Genomic DNA, 19,690 nt, shown 5'->3' with positions numbered 1-19,690 from the left:
AGACTTTCCTTTTCATTTGTCTGTAATTGGCCAATGTAAGAGTTACTGTTCTATATGTTATTTAATTAATTCTGTCACTTTCATGTATGAGGGGTTTTCATTTTCTTGCAAAGATTGCAAACAATTTTTCTTTGTGTATTTTTTTTTTACAGAATGTGTAATTAACCTGAAAAGTGTTTATTGCCTTATTTAGCGTGAGTCTTGTCAAGACAATTTTAAACACCTGGTAAACATCTTTTTTCAAATCTTTTTCCCTTTATGTGTAGGAAAGGATTCTGTCATAAATTGCAGGAAGCAATTGACAGTTAGACAATAAAAGAAAAGTTGTAATTTATGTATCTATATATATATTTAAATTAAAGGGACAGTCTAGTCTAAAATAAAGTTAAGGTATGTCATTTTAATTAACTTTCCAATTTACTTTTATCATCAGTTTTGCTTTGTTCTCTTGGTATTCTTTTGTTGAAAGCTAAATTAGGTAGGCTCATATGCTAATTTCTTAGCCCTTAAAGGCCGCCTCTTATCTGAATGCATTTTGACAGTTTTTCACAACTAGAGGGCGTTAGTTCATGTTTGCCATATAGATAACATTGTGCTCACGCACGTGGAGTTACCTAGGAGTCAGTACTCGTTAAAATGCAAGTCTGTCAAAAGAACTGAAATAAGAGGGCAGTCTGCAGAGGCTTAGATACAAGGTAATCACAGAGGTAAAAAGTATATTAATATAACTGTGTTGGTTATGCAAAACTAGGGAATGAGTAATAAAGGGATTATCTATCTTTTTAAACAATAAAAATTCTGGTATACACTGTCCCTTTAAATACAACAAATTCTGAAGTTGGACGCATGTAATGAGCAATATTAAAGATCCCTGAATATATTCATCTTCTACACATTTGCATTACATACAGTATGTAGTGCAGTTAATCTCACTCCGGATATTTAGACACCTTTTTGGGGTGTAACAATCTTTATTTGGGATTTCAAAGAGAATTTGAGTTGGAGGGGAAATGCTGATGGTATATTTTATTGATCATATATCTACCATATTCACAGTATTTTCATTTGTCATTAAATTGATTGTGTCCTTGCTGTATGTATAAATAAAAACAAATAAATTAGGGATTTTATGAATTTCAGAAATCTGTCAAGTGTCCAAAATCAGACAATTGGGACATATGGCCTTTTTAAAGAGACTATTAGGCAAAATATAACAAATGGAACATTGTCCCTCATATTTTTAAGGCTCTTTTTTTTTAGACAATAAATTAATTTAATTCCACTAATATGTTTGCCAGTTATGCTATTTATCCTGCATTGATTTCACTTATTATACGCGTTATTGACAATCGAAAATGGTGTGTGAGGGGGTTATAAAAGCAAGAAAACTTTAGTAAAATATTTTCTGTAGATTTTTATAGATTTCTGTAGCTTGGTATCCATTAGCAATAATCACACCTCGGTTAAACCTCTCAGACTACAATAAATCACTGTTCAATGCTAGATGTATGATATCCAAATGAGACCTCACTGGGATATTTTCTCTATTTCCAGTGAACAAATTAGAAACTATATACACAGAGTTCTTAAACTTGCTAAAATTTGTATAACTCAGTGCATGGTTTATGAAAAACAAAAGGTGCACATTTAATATGTGTTTGTAATGGTAAAGGACTTATTGGTCATCCACATAGCTCAGGAGATAGAGAAGCTATGTTGGAAATTCAGTTTCAAAACACACTCCAGCCAGTCCTTTATTAAAAAAAAGTAATTAGAAGTTGGAAATAAAAAAATGACCTAAACTTTAAAAAAGTCTTCTATAATATGTGTTTATTTGTAATTCTGACCAACTTGCTTCTGCCTTCTTTCCTAGGAAGTGTGTAGAGAGCTCTGGTGTCTCAGTAAAAGTAACCGCTGCGTTACCAACAGCATTCCAGCGGCCGAAGGAACCCTCTGTCAGACTGGAAGCATTGAGAAAGGGGCAAGTCCGTCATTTTAAAATTTAAATCTGTAAATGTTTAATGCATTCATATAACACAGATCTGCTGATGTGGAGCTCATGAAACACTAACTATGCTAGATTTAAGATGCAGAAGATTCACAAACGCAGATGTATATGGTAGTTAGGATTTATAGAGTTTCCATTCTCAAATTCTGGAATCGTGTATGCACAGGATCACTGTAAAATAAAACAAAAATGAAAAATATGTATTAAGCAGAAGAGACTGCTGGCTTTTTACACCTTACGAGCACAGTTCATAAAAGAGATATTCTACCCGTCTGAAAGATGAAAGCTGTTAAAAGTTCTTTTGGTGCATTCTAAAGACAAATTTCTATTTTTTTTATTTTTGTGGAGGACAAGATTTCAGTATACAAGTTTTCTATTGGTTGGGTGGACACATATGAGTGTTATAAATTGTGATGTTCAAATACTCGAGTACCCTTAATTGCAAGAGAAGGCTGAAGCATATGGCAGTCAAGATGTTAATCATAAGCAGTTAAAGTGACACTGAACAAAATTTTTTTCTTTCATGGTTCAGATAGAACATGCAATTTTAAGCAACTTTCTACTTTACTTCTATTATCAATTTTTCTTCGTTATCTTGCTATCTTTATTTGAAAAAGAAGGCATCTAAGCTAAGGAGCCAGCAAATGTTTGGTTCAGAACCATGGTTAGCACTTGTTTATTGGTGCTGTCCAATCAGCAAGGACAACCCAGTTTGTTCACCAAAAATGGGCCGGCATCTAAACTTACATTGTTGCTTTTCAAATAAACATACCAAGAGAATGAAGAAAATGTGATAATAGGAATAAATTAGAAAGTTGCTTAAAATTGCATGTTCTATCTGAACCACAAAAGAAAAAAATTGGGTTCAGTGTCACTTTAAAGGAATTCTGTACTGATTTTTATTATTCACCTGAAAGTAAATCAATGTTATATTTATTTTTTGCCTGAAAAAATGTTGAAGTAAAATCTGTTTAAACTTTAATTGGAAACAAATACAGCAGTATTAAAGGGACATATTAGAAAGGATAAAGTATGAAGCAATGTTAGCACTTCCCTTCAGGTGCTCGCTGCCAGTCCCGGTTCTCCCAAACCGTGTATAGAAGCAGAAAGTGTTGAAAATGGCGGCGCTGTGTCACCTCCTGGGAACCAAGCTGCCCATGTCCTCTGAGTCAACCTTGTTGCTTTCACCTCCAAAATAAAAGAGCTCACAATAGTGTAGCAGATTTCAGACAATGTGGTAGGCGCACAAACTGGTTATACTCACAAGATTGCAGTTAAAATAAGCCTTTTATTAAAATCATCACAAAGGTGTCTTCAGGTGCAGCTTCAGGTTTTATTTAAAATACAGCTCAATGTGTTTCGGCTAAAAGAAGCCTATATCAAGAGCATAAAGTTCAAACAATTTCTGAAACAAATTGTTTTAACTTTATGCTTATTTTAACTGCAATGTTGTGAGTCTACCACATTGTCTCAAATCGGCTACACTATTGTGAGCTCTTTTATTTTGGAGGTGAAAGCAACAAGGTTGACTCAGAGGACGTGGGCAGCTTGGTTCCCTGGAGGTGACACAGCGCCACCATTTTCAACACTTTCAGTATTAAAGGGACAGTCTACACCTTGCTCATCTGAAAGTCTTACTTTAGATTAAAGGGACATAAACCCCAAATTTTTCTTTCATGTTTCAGATAGAGAATACAATTTTAAACAACTTTTCAATTTACTTCTATTATTTAATTTGCTTGCTTCTTTTGTTATTCTTTGCTAAAAGGTTTATCTATGAAAGCTCAGGAGCAGCAGAGAATCTAGGTTCTAGCTGCTGATAGGTCGCTGCATATATATATACCTATTGTCATTGGCTCACCCATGTGTTCATCTAGAAACCAGTAGTGCTAAAATGTTAGCAAGAGCATAAAACAAATTATATAAAAGAAGTAAATTAGAAAGTTGTTTAAAATTGTATTCTCTATCTGAATCATTAAAGAAAATTGTGGGGTTTAATGTCCCTTTAAGCTACAAATAACCACCTACACCCTTTTTATATCATGCAGTAGGAACAAGAAAAATTTATCTTAAAATGAATAGTGTTTCTGGCCAGTTTGAAATGGCTGCCAAGCTCAGCCCTCTGATGACATCATATTCTGGGTTGCATCAAGGCACTCTGCTGAACAGCATTGACAGTCTGTTGAATCCAACTAGTGAGCCTTTTGTGATTGGATGCCATATGCAGCCCAGATCACGATGTCATCAGTGGGTGGAGCTTGGCAGCCATTTCAAACTGGCCAGAAACTCTATTCATTTTAAAATAACTTTTTTTACTGTTCCTGCTGCATGATATAGAAAGGGATCAGGAGGCTATTTGCAGCTTAATCTAAGGTAAGACTTTAAGATGACTAAGGTGTAGACTGTTCTTTTAAAAGGATATTAATAACAGATCGTACACCTACATACAGATCTCCGACATATGCATCCACCAGACAAGTTAAGAAATGGATAACGAAACATGACACAATACAACCTCTACAAACAGTGATGATCCCACTTAGAAAAATTTTACCTAAAGAACTTCATGTTACTATAGAGAAATTGGCCAACAAAGGGCTGTACAGAATAGCGGATGTTCTACTTAACAACAAACTTATGACTTATACTCAGATTCAGGACAAACTGACACCAATAGAGATAAGGTACCTACAGCTATTCTCATCCATACAGAAAAATATAGGCGACACTAGGATCCACCCCCCCCCCCCCCCCCACACTGGAAAAAATGTACTCCTTCGCATCTAAACCTAAACGCACGATATCCATTTTATACATAGCTATTCAGGACAGCAATGATACCCCAAAGTCATCTCTGATGCTTAAGTGGAAAGAGGACATCAACATCACTTATGACAAACGCACATGGGAGAAAATATTTAGCTTGATTAGCAAAGGTCTGATCAGCACAGATCTATGCAAAAATGTCCTTAAAACAGCATTTTCACTGGTATCTTACACCAGTCATAACCTCCCACGTCATTAGCCAAATCAAGCCTATGTTACAGGGGATGTGGGAAGGTAGATACCTTTAAGCATATGTGGTGGGAGTGTGAGGGGGTCAAACCCATCTGGCATTCCCTCTCAACACTACTTAGCACGATACTAGAAGAGGAGATAGAGCTTAACATATCACAGGCTTTGTTACACATAGGCAATGAAAAATATAACAAACATATTAACACTTTCATTAGAATAATGTGTACAATCACTAGGACAGCTATAGCTTACCATGGGAAAACGGGGGTTCCATCATGGATGGAAAGAGGAATAAGATAAATAACACGTTTAGAATGTATGAATCCGCTTCATGGATCATGAATACCAGGGAGTCATTTGAGAAAATCTGGTTCTATTGGATATTTTTTATGTAATGCCTTATTTGTTTTGGCATATATGTTATGAAAATTCCAATAAAAATATTTAAACATAAAAGAATATTAATTAGTGCTCCTTTGGTAAAAATAAATATGTTAAATCAAAGTGAATATAAAAAGAAACAGATTTTGTTTTTAAAAAAAACCCAGCAAATAACTTACTTGTTTTTTTTTCGGTCAGTTCTGGGCATGAGCAAACCTGACTCCCTGTTATCTAGTCTATTCACTAGCCTAGATGTTTTATGACATCATGCTAAGATAAACCTTCCTGCAAATGCCTTCTCCTCCTTGTTGGGCTGTGACAGGAAGCACAAATGTAGCGTAAAAAAAAAGAAATAAAAAGGAAAAATCCATTTAAGTGGATGAATAATAAGTATTGCAATTATTTCTAAGCAACTGCTTAGTACTTTTTTATTACACCAATAAAACAGACTGTTTAACATCCCTTTAATTATCTGCTTCATACTAATGCTAATTAGTTGTTAGGGTAATAGGCTGATCATTATAAAGTACATGTGTACCTATCAGCAGATGACACCTAACACACATAAGATATACAATTAATACTACTGTACTAATTTCAGTTTAAAAATGTGTTATTTACAGGCAAAACAGTTTGTATATTTAAAATGACATTGCAGTGCAAAAATGAATCTAATTTGTTAGACCATGTGATCTTTGTACTACTCACCATGGAACTATGTATCTAACCACTCAAAAAAGAGGTTAAACACATAGGTAAATCCCCATGCAGGAGCCACTAGTATTGCTTCTCCTGAATTAAACACAGGTGGTGGTTGTGCAACTGCTGAGTCTGAAAGGCTCACGGTCTGTATCTGCTGTTCCAGAATAGGACATTTAGATGTGTAATCCTTTTGTGGGGGGTAGATACACAGAGTTCCATGTTACAGCTAACAGATGTATGCACTACAATGCCCCTTAAAATGATCCTTTTTCATATGGATGACAAAAATGTTCTGACTACAGCGTGCCTTCAATTAAATGAATTTATGAAATGAAAGTGTGTAAACAAATTCATGATAGTTTGATCTTTGCTGTATCACACGAAAAAGCTGCATTTGTTCAATCTCTGCTGGGGAACTAGGACCTTAAATGCAGCACAGCTTCGGACTGGATTTGTATTAACAATGGCCACTGTCATCTCCTCTTAGCTCTGACTACTGTTATATTAGCTGGGCTAGTTTCAACAAAGATTACACTGCACTTTGTCTTGCAATCTGATGTTCAAATAAAAAGAATTAAAGCTTTTGGGAAGCTGTCACTGTTTGTTAATCCTTGCTGACGGCTTTATTCAGAAACCCTGACCTGGGGCCACTTAGATGGTTTTTCCTTGCTGACTTGGGAAATGTTAGTAAACCATGCTAAATTATTTGATTGGTTGTTAAACAATGAACCTGAAAACAGAACATAGAAAGTGATCTGTCATTAGGTAATGTTTTTAGTGGTAAACTTACAGTGACAGTGTTCAATCCTTTATTTTAAAGGACCATTATAAATAGATTTGCATAATGCTAAAAATGCAATAGCACTATCTCTGAAATTCAAATGGGCTTTAGATTATTTATTTTTTCTGTCAAATTTCAGACTTTTTCCTCCATATCCCTGTCTCCTGTATCATGTGACAGCCATCAGTGAATCTCAGACTTATATGTATACATTGTTGACCCTTGCACATGCTCAGTAGGAGCCGATGCCTCAAAGTGTGCCTATACAAAAACAATTTGATAATATAAATAAATAAATGAAAGTTTAATTTTGACTTTATTGTCCCTGTAAAACATTTGAAACATTGTAGAAGCTATGCCTGCGTGGAAAGAAATTACCTAAAGCTTAGAAAATATACTTAAAGGGCCATAATACCCAAATGTTTAAACACTTGAAAGTGATGCAGTATAGCTGTAAAAAGCTGACTAGAAAATATCACCTGAACATCTTTGTGTAAAAAAGAAAGATATTTTACCTCAAAAGTTTCTCAGTAGCCACATCCCATTGTAAATGACTTTTAAGCAGCAAATCAGTATGTCTGTCCCGGCACAGCGGAAGGAGCAAGCTTACGTGCACTCATCTTATTTCCCTATTCAGCTTAAGGAAGTTTACAATGAAATCTCATGAGAGTTAAGTGAAATATCATGAGATCACAGTAAAAGAGTTCATGATCTCAGCACTGTTGATGCTGATTGGCTGCTGTTCATTTCTTCATTTTTTTTTACCTGCAGCTAAACAGCAGCTGAAGTATAACTTTTTACACAGAACTTACTCTGCTGAGCTGAGGAGATTGTGAGGTAAACTATCTTCCTTTTTTACATAGAGATGCTCAGGTGATATTTTCCTGTCAGCTTTTTACAGTTATACTGCATCAGTTTCAAGTTATTTAGCATATGAGTAGTATGTCCCTTTAAAAATGCATGCACTACCTGTCTTACCAAGGGCCTGATGATATAAAATGATCCTCCAGCACTGCGAGATCCCTAGTGAAATTCTAAAAAGGCAGATGTTGCTAGAGTTCTCCAAAGGACGTTCCCTGCATTTCTGTATGTAAAGGAGAGGCAGTCCAGTGCAATACAGCACTGCATGACATTAAAATTCTGCTGCATTCACACTTTGCGCTTTGTATTTTATATTGCTTTACTTTAGACTTCAGATTAATTTTTATTACATTTAAATGGATAGTAAACCCCAAAATTTTCTTTTATGATTCAGATAGAACATACAATTTTAAACAACTTTCCCATTTTAATTATATTATCATATTTTCTTCATTATCTTGTTATCCATTGCTGAAGGGACATCATTGCACTACTGACAGGAGCTGAAAATATCTATTTAGCCAATCATAAGAGACAAATGAGTGCAGGTACCAATTAGCAGCAGCTCCCACTAGTGTATGATATGTGCATATTCATTTTTTAACAAGGGATACTAAGAGAATGAAGCACATTTGAAAATAGAAGTAAATTTAAGTGCCTTATTATGACATGCTCTATCTGAATCATGCAAGTTTAATTTTGACTTTCCTATCCCTTTAAGCTTTGCACTTTCTATTTTGTGAGGTTTTTTTTACAGCAGTGTATTTAGGATTGTGATTTTTACAAAATCTGATTATGCTTTCAGTTTCTCTGTAACTTTAACAAATTAGGATCATACTTTGGGTGTATTGTAAATTTTCATTAAACTTCGCCTGCATACAGCTCGAGAGCAGGTTGTTTAAAATGCTTATAGCGTTTCACAAGACTTGTGAGAGAGCTTCAGACATACCCTGGGAACTCCCCTGTTCAGCCTAGGGAATTTCCTTGTCACTACCACTTTCTGAAACTCCGTTTTATTTTTCAATAGAGAAAATACAAAGTGCAAAGTAAGTTGTAACATTTACACAGAAATATACAAAGTAGGATCCTAATTTGTTAAAGCAACACAGAAAATTTCAAAACATAATCAGAATTTGATTTGTAAAATCACTGCTGGATCTAAATCTAAATGTATTAAAATAGAAAGTGCAAAGCTTAAATGTAACAATACTGGAAGGACCCAATCTGTAGTGTTAACAAATATAAAATACAAAGCACAAAGTGTAAATGTAACAAAACTCTCATACCATGTAGTGCTATATTTTACTGGGCTTGTATCTCCTTCATATACAGAGAAATGAGAGAGATCTCACAGTGCTGGAGGGCTCCCCATTTTTCTTTGATCATTCAGTGAGTTCAGCCCCTGTAAAGTCTGCACTAAAATGTATCTCCAAGCAGGATAATCTTTTATTATCAGACCCCAAGTGTGAATTCTTCAAATGATTTCTTCCAAACAATTTTCATGTTTGTTTGATTACTATACTTAGTGTGCAGAATCTAAATAGGAAAGAAGGTATAAATGATTTTACACCTCCACCCATCTTGTCCTGGGATTTCAGACCAATATTGGCGATGAAGCAAAATAAAATAACAATATATATAAGACCACCACACTCACACACATAGCTGCAGACTATCACTCATCCAGCCATACATGTTTATTGTCTCCATTTGTTTAAAACATTCAAAACTAACACACTACAATAGTTAGCTCATTTTAGGCAGTTGAGATATGGAGATGGAATAATTTCCAGATTGTTTGACTTTAATTTGTCTGACACAATCCCCCCAAAACAAGGCAATGTCTGTATTCCATGTAGAGATAAGCTCTTACAAGCACTTTAGAAGGGTAGCAAACATTGACTTAGCTGACTTAGACTGTGGTTTATAAAGTGTGTCATAGTTGAGTTCTGCAGGGCTTATAGAAACATTTGACGTTGAAGTCCAGGACCTGAGAAACGGAATTTACTAAAATGGCTGTATGTTTGCCGTATGACTTAAGAAAGCATTGTAGGTTGGATACTAGACCTAGATTTGAAAAAGCTTTGGACAGAAAGTTGTACATTTGCTACTGTAGTGTGATAAATGCATCTGAAAGATGATTTATGTTTTCCTCTGCTCTTTTATATATATTTTTGGGCAACATATGCTGTGTTTAATTTAAAAAAGGAGGAGATCACATTTTTAAGTGAACTTAAAGTGAAGGTCCATTGTGATGAATTAGTGCCCGGTTTTTAATAAACCTATTTAAAACAAGGGCACTTTAATTCATCAAAATTGACATTTCACTGTTTTCTTCAAAAACTTACCTTTTAATCCTGGCAACCGCTCCAGCACTTCCTCCGCCCATCGCAAGCCGTCTTCACGGGTCCAAAATGACGAATCCGGCTTCCTCCAATCACAGCGTTGCATCAGGCCAAGATTCCCCGGGGGGGGGGGGGGGAGCTGTGATTGGAGGAAGCCTGATTCGTCATTTCTGACGTCTGCAGAGGCTTCCGACGGCCGGGGGAATCGCTGGAGCGGCATTCAGAATTAAAAGGTAAGTTTTTGAAAAAAACTGTGAAATGTCAATTTTGATGAATTAAAGTGCCCTTGTTTTTAATAGGTTTATTAAAAACCGGGCACTAATTCATCAAAATGGACCTTCACTTTAAATTTGTGGTCAATATTCCACAGCTACATGAATTGCGGCAATTTTCTGTACTTCTACCCAGTGGTTGGGTCTATTAATAGTTAAATGCTGTCATGGACGAAGAGAGCTAAATCTTACTCAACCATTTTAGTGTCATATATATGTATATATTTAATTACTTAATTTAAATGGTCATAATACTAACTCAGAGGCACTTGAATGTATTATGTTTTTAAAAGAAACATTTTTCCAATACACATTTATTAGCAAAAACATGCTTCTCGTAAAAGTTATCAGTTTTTCAGTGCAAGCTTTTACTATGTTTGGAACATATACACGTATGTCTCTTGCACCCTCAGTCAATAACGTACACACTCAGAGACCTAGTGGTGTCTAAACCTGTGTTTGTCAGAGATGATGCAAGTTAATCCATCACCAATGCAAAAAATGCTGTCTGAGTGGATATGCTGTTTGACTGCATATGCACAGTAAAAAAAATTGCTAGAAACATTTTTGCTAATACGTGTGCATTTCAATGCTTGTTTTTTATGTCGCTTTTGGTTCTCTAATTTCTTGGGTCATTTGTCAAGCTTCTGTGCATCAAACAGAATGAACGCCAGAAGAATAAAGTTACTGCAGGTTATCTTCAATATCCTTTTGTAGTTTTAAAATCTGAGATTTGATTAATCATATATGGCTCTTTAACAGAAATACTATTAATGGCTAATAATAAGGATCAGCTCACCATTGCTATATATTAGCTTAACTGCCACTAAAAGAATATCTGAGTTGCTATGTGTAGGGCTGAGATGTAAAATATAACAGCTGTTGACAAAATGTGAGTACGTTGATAATGCAAGTATGCAGATAATTGTAAGTCTTCAGCAGCTAGACAACTATGCTGATGAATGACTGAGATGAGTGTTTGGGAATCAAGACTGTATACCTAATGCAGCAATACCATCAATGAACTACTTAAAGCAGTAACCGACACATACATTTGCACTCAACTATAATCACCCATTAATAAGAGATGACTGGAACAGACAGAGAGCGCTTATTAGAGCTGCCATGTATGTATGACTAATATATGTCTTAATACCAAAGGGTTGAACGCAGATAGCAAACTGTATATTCAACATAGCTAAGCAGGGTGATGAATTATGCTCATTATTCAGTAAATTGGCTATAGCAAAGGAGATAAGACAAACAATTATTGTCATGGAGTATATCCTTGGATTGCAAAACATTGCAGTTTCCCAACATAATGTAATTTTAAATGCTTTTAAACTATTTATATTATATGTAGATATTTTGTACTGCACTGCATAATTTCTTATGTATACTATGCAAAAGTAACAAGGCCAGATTAGGTTGGGCAGGATACCCCAGGACTAGGTTTAGCACTTCATATCATACACAAAGGCTTCTACGAAAAACACAAATAACCACTTAACTAGAAAATATCACCTGAAAAAAAAAAATGAAGGTATTTTACCTCAAAATGTCCTCACCCGCATCCCTTTATAAAGGGGCTCAGGATGCTTATCCCAGGATTTGCAAGGCAGCGTGCATTTGGCTTATGCACGTATAGTCACTTTATTTCCCGCCTCAGTTTACAGAAGTTTACTATGAAATCTCACCAGATTATGGTGAAATCCCACAAGATCATAGTAAAGCAAAGTGTGAACTTTGCTCTGGTGATGCTGTTCAGCTGCTGTTTGTTTTCACAGTGCAAATAACAGTAAAAAAGAGTAGCTGAAGGATAACTGCTCACAGAGCATTTATTTCAGAGAAATGAGGATGACATGAGGTGATATTTTCTAATCAGGTTACAGATATTGCCGCATCGCTTTCAAGGGATTTAGCATATGGTCACATGTCCCTTTAATGTAGGTAGCCTTGCATTGTGTCTGTGCCAGTCCTGCACTGAATGAACCCTTGTAGGAGCCTCCGTGCAGATGATATTAAATCATAAGGCTGAATAGCTAGCACATTTACTTCCTAAAATAGGTATATCTGTGGCACAAACCGAATTATGTTCAGGCACTTGTTATTATTAATATAGAGGTTTTATGCAAGCAGCCAGGTTGACTACAACCTATTTATCCAAAAATAGTCGGAATTTGTCTTTATTTTTAAATGTGGACAGCTCATATGTTCTCTCTTGCATTAAAAATGTTTATTTGGCATAACACAAACTGCTATATTAATTTTCACTGGGTGTAGACTCTATGCCCATACCTGTATTAAAGAGACATTAAAGTCATTTAAATAGTGTATTTTAAAATGTATAATAAGGGACAGTCTAGGCCAAAATAAACTTTCATGATTCAGATAGAGCATGTAATTTTAAACAATTTTCCAATTTATTTTTATCACCAATTTTGCTTTGTTCTCTTGGTATTCTTAGTTGAAAGTTTAACCTAGGAGGTTCATATGTTAATTTCTTAGACCTTGAAGGCCACCTCTTTTCAGAATGCATTTTAACAGTTTTTCACCACTAGAGGTTGTTAGTTCACGTATTTCCTATAGATAACACTGGGCTCGTGCACGTGAAGTTATCTGGGAGCAGGCACTGATTGGCTAAGCATCAAGTCTGTCAAAATAACTGAAATAAAGGGGCAGTTTGCAGAGGCTTAGATACAAGATAATCACAGAGGTTAAAAGTATATTAATATACTTGGTGGTGTAGGATGGGGGGAGTAGTGAGCGGTGGTGTAGGATGGGGGGAGTAGTGAGCGGTGTGACAGTAATAGTTTGTAAGATATGGAGAGGATGCCCGTTGTCGGGAATGATAGGTAGCATAAAGATTCAAATGGAGTTAAAAGTTGGGTCAAGCTGTGTCTATCTATATGTGTTGAGAGATAGTGCGCAAGTTGGTGGTATGCGAGCCAGTTGTGCAGAGCAGGGCCTATAATCTCAATTACCTCCTCTCTAGGTTTAAGTTTGCCGTTTTGTAAGAGCAAATGATGGGGTATTGCCTGAGTAAGATAAGGGCTACCGTTGCTTTGAGATATGAGTCGGATCGGAGTTGTAGGGTTATCTAAAAAGGGGTGTTAGAGGAGAGCAAGGTGTAGAGACTGTTTTGTGTCCTCTTACAATTTTCCATCATACAGCAAACGTTTCGCGTACCAAAAAAGGGAGTTCTGGGGAGCCCTGTTCGCGTTTTGTTGTAAGCCAGCATCTACCCCCCAACTGGCCCCTCCGTGATAGCTCATGTTCCAAACCTATCCATTCCTTATGATTAGCATGTTTACACCAATCCACTATTCTGGTCATAAAGGTCGCGTAGCGATATATATCGGTAGATTCGGGAATCCAAGTCCTCCCTCGAGTTTAGTGCGATATAAGGTTTGTGTGGCAACCCGTGGGCGTTTATGATTCCAAATATATGAATTGATGAGTTTCTGTAGAGAGTAGATGGTGGAATCAGGGATAGGGATAGGTAACGCCTGAAGAACGTAAAGGATTTTAGGGAGTATTACCATTTTAATGGCATTCACCCTGCCTAGCCAGAAGATTGGTTTATTGGACCATGAGTGTAAGGTAGCAGTTATGTGGCTTTTCAAGGGGTCGAAGTTCAGGGGGGCCAGTTTATGTAGATGTGATGAGATCATAATCCCTAGATATTTGAGTGCTATCGGTTGGTGTTTAAATTGATGTGAGTGCAGTATGCGTAAGTCTTCAGGACCCTTTTCGTTTTTTGTCGTAGGGCACTGGTTTTCAAACCTGTCTTCAGGCCTCCCTAACAGGCCACATTTTGAGGAGGATATCTGAACTAGAGCACAGGTAAAATAATCAACTGATTAGTAAACATGGCTATTTTACCTGCACTCATCCAAGGCAATCCTAAAAACCTGGCCTGTAGGGGGAGGCCTTAGGACAGGTTTGAAAACCAGTGTCGTAGGGGAAAAAGGAACCGCTTTTGAATGAGGGACCACTTATTGGTAAGGGGAGAAGCCCATATTTTTAATGAGTGATCTCCTGCTTCAGGATACAGGTGAATATCACAGTGATCTGAAGACCCACTGGACATTGATGCTATTTTCATTGGATGAGGATAAGATCTAAGTTTGAAAGAGGACAGTTTTTTGAATGAGAGGGTTACCTTGCAGTGTATAACCTTTTTAAAAAAAACTAACACTTATTGCTCATGACACCATGTTAAACCTACAGCTTTAAACCTGAAGGTAATTATGAATATTTCAAATTCTGATATTCTTCAAAGAAAATAAAATGTTTATTTTTTATTTTTAAATAAATATTTCTATATATCACAGAATATTTTTTGTTGTAAAAAAATCTGATACTATCTATCTGTGTGTGTGTGTGTATGTATATGTGTATATATATATATATATATATATATATATATATACACATACATATATATATATATATATATATATATATATATATATATGTGTATATATATATATATATATATATATATATATACACACACACATACATACACACACACACACACACACACAGCCATACACATATTTGAGATATATACATATATATCCCTTTCCATTCAAACAACTTGTTATATACCATATACCTTTTAACACTTATGCGGTATTTATGAGTGTAACACTTTATTTTAATGCATTTTGATTGGTGCATTTTTTTTAACTCCTACTATTTACGTTAACCCAAAGCACTCAAATTTAGATTGCGCTCCAGTGAACGCATTTACTTTTAACTTGTAATACATGCAGGTTAGCGTGGGCATAATATTGGTTATCGCAAACTGCACTTACAATAACAAGTCACGTAATCTGGCCCATTGTGTGGGATGGATATCCATTTTAGAAAGTGGGAAGCGGTTTTGTATATCCTCAGTTAAAATGCTAAAGGGACATTCTAGTAAGCAAAAAATACATTCTTGAATTTATTAGAGCATGCCATTTCAGCAATGGAGACTCTGCAAGTCTCTGTTTAACCCCCCGTGACTCACCTGTGCATCTGCTTCTGCACATTGGGTCACCAGCAGTTCTCTGTGGCTGCCAAGCTGTTTGCAGGAATTAATAAACATGTTTATTTCTGATCAATTTTATTTTTAAAAAGTAAAAATCCTGCTCAAATCACACTTTTAAACTGACACACATATGCAAATAAACTATTGAAAAACATCATCAAATTCAATGTTATGGGTAACTTTTCTATTGACTGCTTATATTTTGCTTCAGTGTAGGAGCAAACCCTGAGCAAAGCATGTTTAATTTTTTTTCAGTGTTATCACAGTCCAAGCACAAGAAAACAATATTTTCATGTTGTGTGGTATTTATAATTTGTGCTGTTTTACCAAATATAATGGCTGCACTTCTTATGGAAATTAATGGATGGTACAGCTCACCCTAGTTGAATACTGTGTTTTTGCTCAGGAAAATATAAGAGATTGTAATGGGAGCTTGTGTTGAAAATATGACACCTTTGAAGGGAAATAAAAGTGCATAAACCCATAGTTAATGGGATTAAACCCATAGTTAAAATAAGCTCCAGAGCAGCAATGCACTACTAGGAGCTAGCTGAACACATCTGGTGAGCCAATGAAAAAAAGACAAATGTGTGTAACCACCAATTACCAGCTAGATCCCAGCAGTGCATTGCTGCTGAGGATATGTACATATGCTTTTCAACAAAGGATTCCAAGGGAACAAAGTCATTTCTTAAAATTGCATGCTCTATCTGAATCATGAAAGATTAAATTTGACTTTCATGACCTTTTAAAGGGCCATAATAGTTTAAAAAAAAAAAAGACGTCCTAATTTGTTCAAGCATATCATTTTACAAAGTTCCACCCTACGCTACTATGTGTTTAACCCCCGAAAAGGAGTTAACCATGCAGTAGAAGTGCTGCTTGGGACCTGCGGAGCAATGCTAGTCCCAAGTGGAACCCTTAACTGATCCAAGATGTGCAACTAGCGCTGCTGATTGGGTCAGCAGTGGTTTCTGCACGGGACAGCAGTGTTCTGCGAGCCGGACTTCAACTGTGTGTTTAACCCATTTTGCTGGCGTTAAACACACAATAGTGCAGGGTTGATAGTCTTAAAATGACATGCTGTAATGAATTGAATTGAAATGTTTTTTGTTTTTTTTACTATTATGGTCCTTTTAATACAGTGCAGCCAGCATTATAGGAGTTAAGAAGCACATTCATATATGATTAATATTTTGCTTTTCACACAAAGCACAAGCTTTAATTCCAGAGATCAAATAGCACTCTTTTTAAGAGGTCATAGCTTTATTTTCTGTGGGTAACACTAGGTCATTTATAGTTTATGTAACAAAGGCCTGTTAGAATGTTTTAAACAGTGTAATCCCATTTTGCATTAATCATAGGTGGCTTAAGTTCTGAATTGGGTGATGAAAAGCATTCAGGTTCAGATGGTAAAGCACAAAGGGTATTCCTGTTATTACCTTCCCTACCGCATATAACCTATTATTCTCAAACAACAATCTGTTAAATGTGTCTTTTTTATGGGAAACCTATATGTTTATACAGAGATTTGCATCTGATACTGCATATTCCAAGTCATTTGACACGTCTTTCCATCAAATGATAGTGCATGCTTTTAGTCTTAAAGGGGCATTTAAACACCAATTGGGTTTTTTTTTTGTTGGGTGGGGGGGTTTAATACATTTGTTACTTCTTCCCACCCTTCCTAAAGAGGCCAAAAAGCAATATTTGTAGCCTGCAAGTGTGGTTTGAGTTGTTTGCAGCATTTTGAAAAACTAGGTTACAAGTTTTTGCCTTCTCTAGGGCAGTGTTTGTCAACCGCGGTCCTCAAGTAACCCCAACATGACAGGTTTTCATTATAGCTGAACTACAGCACAGGTGAAATAATCAGCTAACGGGTGAGAGCAAGTTAGTAACCATGGTTACTGATCTGCTGATTATTTCACCTGTGTTCTAGTTCAGCTATAATGAAAACCTGGCATGTTGGGGGTACTTGAGGACCGCGGTTGAGAAACACTGATCATGGGAGTGTTAGTCAAAGCACACATTTTATACAAACATAAGAGGTGTTTAATGTTTCGTTAAAACGTACTTTGCCATACTATAAAATGAGAATGGCAAGAATAAGATATTGCAGTTACAAACAGATGTTATCTGCAGGCAGAGAGGGGCACTTGCCCAGGGCCCTGCAATGTCAAGGGTGAGGGTATGAGAAGGTGTAATGTGCGTGCAGTATTTAATTTATGAAAAAGTGTTTGTGGCATCAGAAGGTGTAATGTTTAGTGTTATTCTTTATATAGGTAACACTGAATGGTGTGACAGGTGGGTCCATACAAGGGGGCAGGGCATACAGGGGGAGATGAATAAGGGCACTGGGCTGAGGGCCCCCATAAATTTGTCTTGTCCAGGGCCCCACAAATTTTAAGCATGGTTATACGTTTAACTTTTATCTAGATAACAATGGGCCCAAGGAGAGCCATAGAGTGTACATTCTGAATTAAGAGTACAAAAAAATTAAAGAATGTATAAGAATGGCATTAATATGAAATTTGCTAGCTAGACAGATAGATACAGATATATAAGGGTCTCCTGTCCGCCCCAGCTTGCCTCTGGCGGGCTGAATTCTGCTGACGAAATTCAGCATTGCACAAGAACGCAATTTTGCACTCTTGTGCAACGCCGCCCCCTGTCCGCACGCGATTGACAGACAATCAGGCGCGGGCAGGAGCTGTCAATCTCCCCACTTAAGAGATTTGTTTAGTACCCCCTCGGTTTCTAGTTTAATCTACTGGCCATCAGTTACAATATTTTTTAATTTATTTTATTTTTTATGGATGTTGTACAACTAGCCAGATACCATACTGCCCACCCTATAGGTTTACAGCTGAGAATGATATTAAGTCTGTGGACTCTGAAACTTTGGGCTAGATTTATCAACGCTGAGGCGTACAGGGGCGCGTATACGCGCCCCTGTACGCCTCAGCTCGCCTCTTGCGGGGCGAAATTACCCACAGGTAATTAACATTGCACACGAGCGCAATTTTGCGCTCGCGTGCAACCCTGCCCGCGCACAGCCAATCACGCGCGGGCAGGAGCTGTCAATCTCCTCGGTCGGACTCGACCGAGGAGATTTAATTTCGCCACAATAGAGGTGGCGAAGATGTTAGGGAAGCAGCGGTCTGGTGACCGCTGCATGATAAATCGCGGCGAGCAAGTTCTTGTGAGAACTTGCTGCCGCAGGGGCTTGATAAATCTAGCCCTTTGTGTATATGCAGTAGTGTGCACAAGGTGTTTCAGAAGACACCTATAGCAGCATTTGATTGGCTAAACCACCAGCCTTGACATTTGTGGGGAGTTCTCAACAGGAGCTGGTGGTCAGGAATGTAAACAAGAATGGGGGAGGGGTATAAAACAGATCTTTTACAAGCCTTGTCAAAACACTACCACTACTAATATTTTAAATACATTTTTAAAGTTTTGATCACCTTTAACATGGAAAATATAACAGATATTAAAGGGATAAGAAAGTCAAAATTAAACTTGCAAGATTTAGATAGAGCATGTCATTTTAAGAAACGTTTGAATTCACTTCTATTTATGCGCTTTGTTTTCTTGGTATCCCTTGTTGAAAAATAATACACACTTATCTTACACTAGTGGGAGCTAGCTGCTGATTGGGGATTGCACACATTGGCTAACTCGATGTGTTCAGCTAACTGCCAGTAGTGCAATGCTGCTCCTTCAGCAAAGGATAATAAGAGAATGAGGCAAATTTGATAATAGAAGAAAATTGAAAAGTTGTTTAAAATTGCATGTTCTGAAAGAAAATGTTGGTTTCTTGTCTTTTTAAGTTGGCAAATAATGTTTAGAATGCTCATGAGTAAACAATAGAAGCCTGCGCAGGAGGTGCACCATCCCAGTAATGTGCCTGAAGGGCTTTAGTCTTTGATGACTCTTTATAAAGTAGCCACGTTACTTCTGTAACCAGGTCTTTCAACGTCTTGGGTCTCTGCGCTCCCCGGCTTTTCTTTTCTTTGTTGTTTGTTTATGAATGGCAGCTTTTCACTTTCTGGCATCTTTTTTAGCCGCTTCATCTGGGAATCTGGCTGGGGTCCCATTGACCGGCTTTCACCCTCACTATCCACTTGTCTTTGTCTATTCCTTCACTCTGCGCGTCTGTAGCTGACGTAATCCCTCTCTACTATAACTGAGTGTACTGCCTAGTCTTGTATAGACCATTCTATTATCAGTCTCATCTATGGAGGCATCCGTAGACGTATACTGTGAGTTTCACTG

General features: G+C 36.8%; 1 protein-coding gene across 1 annotated transcript in view; it reads left to right on the top strand.

The window, feature by feature from the left end:
• The window catches only part of ADAMTS6 (ADAM metallopeptidase with thrombospondin type 1 motif 6), a 400,513-nt gene that overhangs the window by 269,654 nt on the left and 111,169 nt on the right, over positions 1 to 19,690 (top strand). Inside the window, 1 exon segment of the mRNA XM_053701330.1 lies at positions 1,874 to 1,981. Within this exon segment, the coding sequence (XP_053557305.1) occupies positions 1,874 to 1,981 (108 nt within the window).

The sequence above is a fragment of the Bombina bombina genome, chromosome 2 (assembly GCF_027579735.1).
Source record: "Bombina bombina isolate aBomBom1 chromosome 2, aBomBom1.pri, whole genome shotgun sequence".
NCBI lineage: Eukaryota > Metazoa > Chordata > Amphibia > Anura > Bombinatoridae > Bombina > Bombina bombina.
The sequence above is the reverse complement of the archived record's forward strand: the minus strand, read 5'-3'. Positions and strand labels throughout refer to the sequence as shown.